Below are 12,419 nucleotides of genomic sequence, written 5' to 3'. Positions count from 1 at the left end.
TTCACCTATATAATCTTTGGAGGTAGCTTAAAGTAGATCATGTAATATCCGTACCAAAAACGAATTGATTTTATACAAGGAATTATTAGAAAGAATGTTTTCCAAAAAATATTTCATATATAGAAAAGAAATGAAACATAATATTCCAAAAAAAGGTACGAACTTCAAACATCTGAAAACACTACCAATCATAAAAGGTGAAACAGTAAGGAAACTTAGTTAGTTTTAATGGAATACAATTACTTCTACGAGGATTATACCAATAGTAAGGTTCCCAATGAGCTATAGCATCGAGGGCTGATTGTAAGTCCGATAACAGTGCCGTGTGCAGTGTTTCCTCCAATATCGACTAGCCGTCCACGTTTGGTAGCATAAACTAAATGGGATATATTCCAAACCAATCAGAAAGTTGCAGCAATTGTAGGCGGACCCCGCCAAATTTAAACAAAATGTAGTAGTTGTTTGAAATCAATAGTCGAGTGTAAATTTTCCTAGTTTCCGATATATTTTTACAGCAAGCGGCATAAGAAATAAAAATATTTTGGTTGGCTACTTCTCCTTGCCAGGTAGTGTACATTTCATGTGATATAAGTGGCAAATTCTAAATTTTGAGCAAAAATTCAACTGTTCCAGCACTTTTCATTAAAATGAATTATGAAGAAAATCAATTCTTTATGCTATATAAAGTTGACGAAACATTTAAAATAAATCGTAATTGTAACTTATTCACATTAAATCTCATATTATTTTGAAATAATTGAATTTTCTTCACGCTTAGGAGAAACTGAAAACAATGAAAGTTCTTAACTGGCGTGTTGACTCGTTGAGTGTTGTTTTGGCACGATTATACTATGTGGATTGTGAAAAAATAATATATTTAATTTTGTAGTAATATATTAAAACTCTTACAATCCAACTTTTTATTTGAGTAAATTGTTTGCTAGTCCATTTCCCTTTTTTTACTGGGTTGGGTATTATTAGAAGAACCCCAATCAAAAGTTTTAATGTGCTCCATAAAACGATTAAAGTTCTTGCTAGCACTTATATAAGTTTTTAATTCAAATATTTATTTTTTATAAATCATAAAATAAATGAATCAAATATTAAAATAATTTATTCTCATGGTTACTTCTATTTTCTTTTCATATGTAGGGAGCGGGGGGCTAGTTGTAACAATTTGTCGCTATTCAGCTATCGATCCCAAATAAACTTTTGATCAAACCTATAACAATTTTTGGTAGAAACGGCTTTGAAAAAAAACTGACGAGTGTTACAACTTACCCTCGGGGCTAGTTGTAACAGGCTTGGGGCAAATTGTAACATTAGGAATTGAAAACCAGTTTCATATTTTATAAAGATTTATTTGGCATATTTAGCAATAATCAGACTTTTGATTTATATAGTATTATAAACTTTTGGTACGTTATAACAAACCATTCCTCGGGTTCAGATTCCGAATCAGAATTTAAAACTTTCTTTTTTAGTTTTTCTATTCCTTGTCTTTTAGCTATTTTTATCTCATCTGTTTCCTCTCGATCTTTTGTCATCAATCTTTTGCATTTTCCTTCACTCTTCTTAGTCTCTTGTGCTTTCTTTGTCTTATTTAATTTTTTTTCGTGTTCCTTTTGTTACTAGTTCTTCTCCGGCGTGTCTGTGAGAACACAGCATTCTTTTTTACGTTGAGGGCGGTTAGTGAATTTCCGTGGTGGAGCTTTCGGGTAAGGCCTTATTTTAGATGGAGAGAAATCATTTTGCTTTTGAATACCAGAAGGACCAGGAGTCGGGTCAAAGTTCGATTGACCCCCAGGTGAAGCTGAAGTTTCTGGATTTCTGATTTCACTGACTCTTATATCTAAAGAAAAATTATCAAATGAATCTATATTAGGAAGTTATCAAGGGCAGTAATGTTCATATCTGTTTCAGATTCTTTGCTTGCGGGAATTAGTTGATCCGTAACATAAGATGGAGCAAAATCTGAATCTTTAAAAATATCTGTATTTAGAGGCCATATGCCCGTGGCTTTAAAGCCATTCATAATATTAGAAGGATTCATTGCTTATGGCAAAGAATTCTTAACGATCCCAGGAATGTCGTATATGGTCATCGCTTTCCCTGGATTGTTATGCATCCACGCTGTCTGTGTTCGGCTTAAGTAATTCTTGAATGGACTATGAATTCCAAAATCAAACGGCTGCAGATTATGTGATCAGTGAGGGGGAAACGATAGCATAATAACGTGCCTTTCTTTTACTTTTTTCACCAATGAGATGCTTGTGTGAATGATGATTGTCGAGTAATAGGAGGACAGGTTCTTGCTCCGACGGTTTGACAAACTTGATGAAATGATCCAGATATAAACTAAGTTCTCATCATGGAATTTATAAGTAACAAGTTACAACTTGCCCCGTAAAGGTGTTACAACATATCCCACTGCGAGGTACTTTGAAATAATCCCTATTAAAAAAAAGTTAGTTGTTGTGAAATAACATTAAATATAGTTGAACTAAAAAAATGCTTAGTGAATTTGTATAAATCAACAAATTTGATACAACTTGAAATCTACGATAATCAATTTTGTGTAAACAAAAAAAGTTCAAAAAGTCCAATCCTGCCTACACATCACCGCTTCCTGCGCCGTCCGGCGGGGTCCTCATCGCTTTTATACGATAAAAGGGGTATTATGTAGTAGGTTGGGTTGAAAATCAAACGAATGTTCTTCTATTATATAGGTAAAAAATGCTTGTTACTACTTGTCCCTGTTACAACTAGCCCCCCGCTCCCTAGAGGCAATGGGTTATTGTCACATTCTTCTTGAAATTTTTAACAAAATCTTGGTAGCGAAATAAAGTTTTCGAAGACTCATCTATTCTTAAATCTTCTTCGTGGGTACATTACAACACTTTGGGCACTCTAAATAACGAATTTCGATGCAAGAAACCTTATAAAAGTTACATCTTACCGAAATCGATTTTATTTTAAATACCATCATCTCAATTATTTCTATGTTGTCTTTACTATCTTCTGTTCTTTTTGTTCTGAATTTCCATAGTAATTTCTCTGTGGTAATTATTGGTATTTTGTCTTTCGATATCAACAATCTTCTCCCACATCTACAATTTCTTCCTGTATCATACTTTAAAAAGATATTCCATGTTCTGTAACAATGTACCCACATTTATTTCTTCCATCTGAAAATAATAACCACTAAAAAAAGTATCATATCTAAATAACGTTGGGAAATACCATAATACATATATATTTAAATACTTACTATTGTTAATATCTAAAAAATATGAGCTCATTTACTTTTCTGAATACCTATTTAAAATAATCGTCTTTCAGTTCCATAAATTTGACTTGAACCGAGAAGGCCAATCCCTAGATAAAAGAATAATTCCTGCAACATTTGCATTTCATTTTTAAGTAGGACTGGTATAACCTAAAACAAAGAATAATTTAGAAAAGAATGCAAAAAATCAATCGTGTGCAGAAATAATAGATTCGTTGCCGTCGTTGGCGTGTTCGAAGTCGGTATCAGCTGGGTACGAGCTCCTTCTGATTGGCCTTGAATGTGTGCCATTTAGAGTATGCTGCGTTTGGCTGCTTCGCTCAGTCTTAGTGTTCGCTTGGCAGCCGTCTGTTGATCGCTGATCCCGCCAAGTGTGACGTTAGAGTAGTAATCCGATGTCTCTACGTAAGGAAGTTACCATCCGTGGAGATTCATCAACATCTGACTGACTGAGGTTTATAGTGAAGAGTGCATGTCTGTTTAACATTAAGCTGCTTAAAGATCAGAGGGGCACAGTCCTTGAGCTTGTTGAACGCATATCTGAAGCCTCCCATGGCATAATTGAAAGAACTATCACAGAAACGTAAAGTGAATGGTCGTTCCGTCTCCCGGTTTCTGATTGACAGACACAAGGAGCAACACCTTGATTGTACTCGCAAGTTTATCAACAATGTAAGAGCGTAGGCAACAAGGAGAAGCTGGATTCTTTCGTTACACTCTTGAAATGAAACAACAATCTCAGTGGCGTTAGTCTGATTCACCGTCACCAAAGAAATTCAAACAAACGCAGTCGACAGGTAAGTGTGTGCGACTGTGTTTTAGAATCGCAAGGGGGTACTCCTCATCGATTTCTTGAAACCTGAGACGACAATAAACTCAGAAAGATATTATGAAACATTGATTATTTTCCGCAAAAGAGAAGGAGGTGCTCTTTCACAATAATGCTCGACACAACGTCGCTTGTCAAATCTTTCGAAGCAATTTGGATGGACAGTTATGCCCCATCCCCCGTACAGCCTGGACTTAGCCTCTAGCGATTAGTACTTTTTCCCCAAGCTATAGAAACATTTCCCTCTTGAACGAATGGGTGGTAGACTTCTTAGAAATATAAAAGCCGGAATACCGTCTTCAAAAGTGTGTCGAAAAAAATTAATGCTATGTTGAAGAATAGCCAACGATGTCCAAATTAATAATCGTAAACGATGTTTTCTATTTTTAAAAAATATAGAAACCTTTCTTTTAGTACAACCCATATAAGAAGAAGAAGCATTGGTAATGTTACAAAAAAATCATAAGATTTGTGAGACATTGTATTAAAAAAATGTTTGACTACACCTTAGCTGAATGTACTTCTGTATATATCTACCTGTCAACAAAAGATGTGTTTGATGTATGTTTGTACTACTTCGATGCAAACCACTTGAACTTCCTGGATTAACTACACCAGAGTCTGTGGAGGATGGTGAAATTTCAACAATCTCTTCTCTATTACATCCTTCACATATTTGATGGAATTGAAATCTGGTGAATGATAATATATAAATTCCAATTTCTTAGAAAAAACTTGTTGCTTCAACGTAGAATATATAGACGTGTGCGTTGTCTTGCTTATTAAGTAAGCCCATGTAGATAAGGCAGTAGATTGGACAACACAACGCAAACTGTTACTTCAATAGTCCTATACAAAGAGAGCGTCTTATCCTTCGATGGTCGTTATGCGCAACTATGCAGAAAATCAATTCAAAGCTATTATACGATTTTATGCCCACTGCTGCCACTGAGCACCAGTTCAACTAACTGGGGGTTCTATAAAAAAAGTTCAAAGGCTCGAATTCGACAATACAATGTAAGCATAGTAATATGTTTATCTACTTCTCCAAACGATTGGTCAACATTTTCACACGCTAGCGATTCATCAATTGGTCTTCATTGTTCTCTTCTATTTTATTCTGGCCTTAAAAGCATGACTGTCATTTTAGTAAAGTTAACACGAAGGACATTTTGCGTTGCGGCAAACCGTCATCACTTGTTAGTAACTCTACGTCATCGGCATATGCTTTGTGCTATATGGTTAAAGATGAAACCTGTTGTTTGTATGTTACTATTCTATATCTAATACAGGTAATATTAAATAGGTTCGTACAGAGTGATCTTTACTTTGTCCTTTTTCCACTATAAATTCATCCGATACATAAAATTCTATTGCTTGTATTAGTCCATTATTGATTTTGCAGCTTCATACAGTTCTTTTCTATGTATTAAGTCGTAAGCCTATTTAAAATCAATGAAAAGAAGTTTGACTGTTATTCAGGCGAATACTTTTAAGTTATTGATTTTGCAGCGCCACAGAAATGTTTCGGTTCAACAAGTTGCATTGATAGAGCTTATTCATGCTATTCTTACTATATTTATGTCTGAGATGATTACATCTCTGGACTCAAATCTCTTTTTATCGGGATATTTCTTCTAATTTGGCAACAGGAAATAGTCACTCAGAACTATATCTGGAGGATAAGGCGGACGGAGAACATTCGTTGCCTAATGCGTAGATCTACGCCATGGAAACTGCACAATGATAAATAATTTTTTTCTTAACAAAATGTCGCAATATAGCAAATAGACGCAATAAGTTGGTATCATATTCGCAGTTGAATATATCTCCTTTATCTTTTTCTTTGATGCCTATTCACTTCGAGAAACTCGTTATGTAACAGCTGTTTGGCTTCTAGGAAACATTAAATACTCCTGCATTGTTATAATCATGGTGCCAAAGCTTTCTCATACCTATATGATCATTCAAAATTGAAACCACTGAGTCGTGACTTTCACAAACTCGCACTTTCATTCTCAAATCGGCCAACAGCATCTCGTGGATTTTCGTGGATCTTCGTGGAAGTTCTTTATGTGTAGAGACCTCAACTGGATGCCCAGAAAATTCAGTATCTTCCTTGCTAGTACTACTGTAAAGAAATTTAGCGAATAGTTTTTTTATGGTTGGAGTGATAAGTTTTTTTCTTCAAAATCAATGAGCACACGAAACTAATATTTTCTCCTTAGATCACGAAATCATAGGCTTTCAATGGCTCTCAAATAGAAACTAAATAACACATATAAAATGGTTAATGCTTGTTGGCAGAGCCAGTGTTGTACCCAGTTAAAAGGCGGGGGATTTATTTATTGATCCTCGTATGTAAAGAGTATGAGCTCAACCTGTATTTTTTCACTTGAAATTACCTGTAGAAAGGATTGGTGAAACATGTGAGCTTTTACAAATATCATTTATTTTCAAGTCAATTATATTACAGATAACTAGTAAAAATACAAGGGGTTAAACATAATAAAAAAGTATAATATAGTGTTTGTATGTTTTCAGACCTTATATATTTGTACTTCTGATAAACGTTTCTCCATGGTAGTGATTCGTGGAATAAATAAAAGATTAAAAATTAATTTCATAGTAAAGAGTTTGCGGCAAATATAAAGTACTAGGATTCAAGCAATTAATTACATTAAAGCAAAAAGTGAGACTAAAAATTAACAAACATCCAATATATATGTCAACAACGAAACAACATTGAACATGTAAAAATATAAAACAACTTATAGGCATTGACAAGATATACTCTTGTCAATGACTCTAGTAAAATGAAGATACTTATAACAAAGGAAATATAAATAAAACAAAGTTAAGAATAATAATGACAACAGGGAAGCTTGTTATGAATTCATTGAGAAAAAATGGTATAAAACTAAATAAAGAGTGAGCGAGGTGAATAATCACTCAAAAAATTATGATCAAATGAAAAGATCGAAACAAAATTTTCAGCGAATATGAGCATCAAATATTGGAGGTACTAAGATTAATGTGAGCATTATCAAAAAAAACTGGGTTTGTGGAAAAGGAGTACAAAGTAGTTTGAAGAAAGTTCATTCATCTTTGTGAAACTGGCAGTAATCTGTTACAAAAAATTACAAGAGTACTTTCAAATTTTATCTCAAAAGTGAGAAATAAAAACTACTGAAAATACAAATTGAAATTAAGGAACACAAAGCCTTAAGAGACGTTGTAGAATTACAGAGATCTCCACTGCATGTTGCACATGTATGTTGCCCTGGGAGTACTTCTCCTCTTGATCTTAAATCATTGAAAATATCTTCACAGCTACCTCCGTAACGTAGTAATTGACATCCTCTTGTAACATGATTTATTGTAGGTGTTCCTGGTATTGTACCTAGAAACGTAATTTGACTAAATTCACTTCCTCACAAAGCTTAAAGTATGAGATATACTACTTATAAAAAATTTAAGTTTCAATGAAAGTCTGGTTATCAAATTGAGTTAATATTAAAGCTAGACGGAATGGAATTACGTATATGAAGAGAGAAAGAGCTTCAGTTTACCAATTCCTATCTCTCTCTACTGGCTATTAAAATCAAAACTTGTTATTCTCCTCCTTTGTCGTTCCCACTACTCGAAACTTTAACGTTATGGCCATCGAATCAAAATAGAGCTGAGAGAGGTAGAGAGGTATACCGATGTTTTTTCTCTCCCTATCAGCAGGTCGGGTCTAATTTATAATCTATTTTTATGTACGAGATAGTAAAAAAACCTAATTTCCAATGTAAAACTTTGAGCATTGTAAATATTATTACAGAATAATCTAAATATTTCCTGAAATTTTAATAAATGTACCTACCGTTGGTAATATTCATACTGTCCCTATTTAAGCTGTTCTTACATTTAGCAATTTCGATGCATACAACAATTTATGATTGGATACATTCTTTAACAATTTTAATTTATTAATATTTATGTCGTGATATACTATTTTTCGGTCCGCTCATATTTTACGTGCTCTTTAAACCGAACCTTAACGGATCTCTTAGTTTGTCCAATATATTTCCCGTCACAATCACTGTTCATGTATCATTTTGAAAAGCAAATCAGTTGAGAATTTCAGTATTTTTCCAGGGTAGAATACGCGTATAATACGAAAAAGGCAAACGTAAAAGAATTCATTTTCGAACTCAAATCAAAATTCCCTGTATAAAGTTCACCTATGAGATGAATAAAGATCGATTGTTGTCATTTCTAGATACTTTAGTAATGAAGAGAAGTAATAGGCGAGAATTTGATGTATTTAGGAAATTTAGGTGCACAAAAAAGACCAGTCTTCATTTCCTGGTACATCGTTTAATTCACTTTCCACTATGTTCGTGAGCTAATAGAAGTTTTCAGTCTTTTATTAGTTTTTTAAAGACACAAGCTATAGAGAACAATTGATAAAGATTAGGAAAGGCTAAAATCCCGTGTATTAAGAATTTTGTTCAATAAGTCCAAGAGGTCCAAGTTGTGTATTTTTAACACAACTAGGTTAGTTGTAAATTACAAGGTGTAGTGCACAATCATTTTGAATTCTAGTGTGATCATGGAAATTTTGGAAGCGCTGCATAAATTGTCGAAAAATCGGTCCTTCAACAGTGTGAAAACATTGATATTTGATTTATTCAAAAGTGTGAATGATATAGTGGAAGTATTACTAAGCTTGGTGTTAAGAATTCTGCGATTTCCAGAGTTATTGAAGAAGAGAAATGTGGTGAGTTTCAAATAGCATGTAAAGCTTCAGAAAAAACAATATTTCAAATAGCAAATAATTTGAATATTGCGTTCTTCATTAGAGAAGAGTTTCCGACAGTAGACAGATCTGTTGCCACGGTTCGACATGATAAGATTACCCTGAAATAGAAACTTTTGAAATGAATATATTTGCGTTGGAAAAAATATTCCAGACGGTCTATTTTTAAGAAAGAAGCGATATTGTAGTATGTAGACCTGAGCCTAGGGCGGCATGATATGAGGGTCAAAATACTCGTTAACCTGATCGACATGATGCCTTTTACGTGTTAGAAAAAAAATGATCTGCAATAATTGATGCACTAGAATTTATTGCTGAAAGCCGAGATGAGAAACCGACTACATCATCTCAAGCTAAGTGATTGCGGCAAATGTTACAGCACTTAAAAACAGCAATTCTAGTCTTTTTTTGGAATGTAATTTTAGATCGATTTAATGCTGCCAGTAAGAAACTTCAAGAATCTCAAGCTGATTTATCATCCGTTGTTCAGATCTATAGTTTTCTGGCTCTATTCCTTCAAGACATAAGAGACAGATAATTTTCTGAATATGAAGAAAAAGCTAAAACACTATCTGTAGTCCAAGATTATTATCGTTATGATACTCGTCGCAAATCAGCCATACGAGTCACAGGTAAATAAAAGAATACCTTTTTCTCGAAAATTTTCGCAAAAATGTTTAGTTCCCAATTTTAGATGGTCTGAGTGTACAATTGGCCGAGGAAAAGTGTATATGAAAAGCTTTATGGAAATAATTTTCCGAAATAGATACAAACGAATTGGAAAATATTATCAATAAACTAGTTGACAAGAATACTCGCGATTTAGAAGAGACACTAGGAAATGAACGTATTTATTTAAATTTAAACCAAGATTCTTCAACAAATACGGAAGTTGTACGCAATATGCAATGTATTTCATTTACGTAGTTTTCGAGATGTTTACCCAAATGTTTATATTGCTTTACGTATTTTTTTGAGTTTTTCGTCTGCATTACTTTTTTTACTTTGAAAAGAGTAAAACCTATTTATATGCAAGTATGGGTCAAGATAAACTTAATGCTCTTGCATCACTGTCTATTCAAGCTCAACTAGTTCAAGACATTAATTTTGATGATATAATTGATATTTTTACGCAGACAGAAGCTACGAAAAAGAAATTTTAAAATTGATTAATATTAAAAAAACATATACATTCATTTTTCAACTGTTAATTACTTACGTATCTCTAATATTTATCATATATAACAAAAAATTATATTATAACTACATTTATTTCAAGTTTTGAATAAAAACAATGTATAAAAATTAAAAAAATTCATTTCAATATCCATTTCAATATCACTGCCAAAGATGTAATTGTTTTAGCTATGCAATGAATATACCAGAGCACCGAGCGACGAATACATTAAGTTGAGAGGGAAGTAATGTAAATGAAATTAGAATAGAAGAAGTAACTGTAACGCGAGCAAAACCAGATGAATAAAATTTCCTGGAGGTTACCCTTTTATCTGTTTTAATGTTATTGCCTCATTTGCCCACTTGAAGCTACTTTCCTACCTCCACACAAAAGGATTTAAATGAGAGGTTTTTATAGGTTTCCACATTAGAAACGAGGTATACAAAAATGATTTTTGGAAGCTAGACTTGCAATGCTGGGGTACTGTAGAGGATGTATTGATATCTAGTTAGCCTAGATCAGTTCCACGCAAAAACAAAATATTACGTTACCATAGCATCGAACAATAACTTATTAAAAGTGTCAGTGTAAAGTTTAACGTCAACAAAGTAAACCAGAGTTACGCAATAAATTAAAAGAAAAAATATGTCCACCGAAATTGTGAAAATCGAAAAATTGGAGTATGTATCGAACCATCATCAAGTACTTGTATTTAAAATGGTTAAGAGGTAAGCAGATTTACGACGATATACTTAATACCCTTGGTGATCAATGTTCTTCGTATGCGACCGTGAAAAATTGGACCGCAAGCTTCAAAAGAGGTAAATTTTCCATTGAAGATGAGAAAAATTGCTGCAAAATGGATCCCCAAATGTTAGAATGTTGAGCAAAAGCGTGCGAGGGTAGAAGCATCGCGTTCGAACTGTGCTCGATTTGAGAACGATGTAGACTTCTTAAACCGAATTGTTACTACAATAACTGAAAATTATTATCCGACATTCTTGACCACTCTACGGGAAATCTATCCAAAGGTGTATTGTTTTTGCAGGACAACACCCCTGCACACAAATCTGATGTTGCCATGCAAAAAATTCGTGATTTAGGGTTTGAATTACTAGAACACTCCCCTTATTCACCAGATTTGGCTCCGTCCGACTATCATCTTTTTCTTCAATTGAAAAAAAGTTTAAAATGTCGTAAACTTCTTTCCAGCGATGAGGTAATAAAAGCTGTGGAGGTCTGGTTTGCAGAAGAAACATTCTTTTTCAAATGTCTAGAGATGTAGCAGAGGAGAATATGTTGAGTAATAAAATATTTTGTCATTGAAATTTTGTTTGGTTCTATAATAGGCTAAGAATTTTTCAATATATCCACGTATAAAGCTTAATATTTCTAGTATTGCGACGACGGTTGAGCATATAAAATAAATTGAACAAATAAGTATGTTGACCGCTTTTTATTATTTTATAAATAAAACTAACCATGTATCACTCCCTGCAATTCTTCATATTTAGAATGGAATTTCTGTTTAAGTGAGGAGTTATGTGATATCAATAAGGTAAATTAAACGAAAACTCATTCGCAATTTTTGAAGGCAGTTGGAAACTGCAACAGTTATCGAATAAGAATAAACAAAACTCAGTAATCGAGTAGTGAAAGAACGAGAGTGTTACAAAGAAGATACTTTATTTTAGAAGGCAAGATGTTTTTAAGATTATGTAAGCTTCTTAAATAGGACATAAACCATTTTCACTTTATATTTTATGTGACACTCAAAAAATATCCTTTGTTTTTTGCTTCGTTTACTATTTGTATGTATTCGTTATCAATATTTATTTTCTGTATATGTTAACAGAATTGAAAAGATTCATAAACAGTTGAAACAGTAAAATTTCTCTAGATTTTGATAACAATATACAAATTTCCTATTCCGTTCAATCAAAGTTTTATAGTAAACCTCGTATTCCAAAAAACTTACTTTGATAATGATAAGTAGCACATACTGACGGTCCTATACATCGTACTCTGGGAAGTTGGTTGCGATCTCCAGTTAAGCAAGCATCTGTATCCGCTGGACCCAATCTTGATACACATTCATAGCATCGAAGACACAAGCCTGAAATATTCAAATCAGATGTATACCTGACCTTCAAATTTTTTATTCAAATTCATTGTTTCCTAAAACGAGATAAGATAAATTTAATAGAAGGACAGAAGGTGGATCGATAGCAAGAACTTTTCCTACCAAATTAACACAAAGAATAGTGCTTTAGAAAAATCCTGCTTGCAATGTCTGTCGTAATACGTGAATCTTGAA

The 12,419-nt window shown here is 33.3% G+C and overlaps 1 protein-coding gene across 2 annotated transcripts in view; it reads right to left on the bottom strand.

The window, feature by feature from the left end:
* Nucleotides 1-6,613: 6,613 nt before the first annotated feature.
* LOC130901859 (uncharacterized) overlaps nucleotides 6,614-12,419 on the bottom strand; it is a 29,927-nt gene continuing 24,121 nt past the window's right edge. For both annotated transcript variants that reach the window (XM_057813494.1, XM_057813495.1), the window contains exons 2-3: nucleotides 12,081-12,218; nucleotides 6,614-7,521 (exon numbers count right to left, since the gene is read on the bottom strand). In XM_057813494.1, the coding sequence (XP_057669477.1) occupies nucleotides 7,280-7,521; nucleotides 12,081-12,218 (380 nt within the window). In that variant the 3' untranslated portion in view covers nucleotides 6,614-7,279. The remainder of the gene's footprint in view (nucleotides 7,522-12,080; nucleotides 12,219-12,419) is intronic.

The sequence above is a fragment of the Diorhabda carinulata genome, chromosome X (genome assembly GCF_026250575.1).
Source record: "Diorhabda carinulata isolate Delta chromosome X, icDioCari1.1, whole genome shotgun sequence".
Taxonomy (NCBI): Eukaryota; Metazoa; Arthropoda; class Insecta; order Coleoptera; family Chrysomelidae; genus Diorhabda; species Diorhabda carinulata.
The sequence above is the reverse complement of the archived record's forward strand: the minus strand, read 5'-3'. Positions and strand labels throughout refer to the sequence as shown.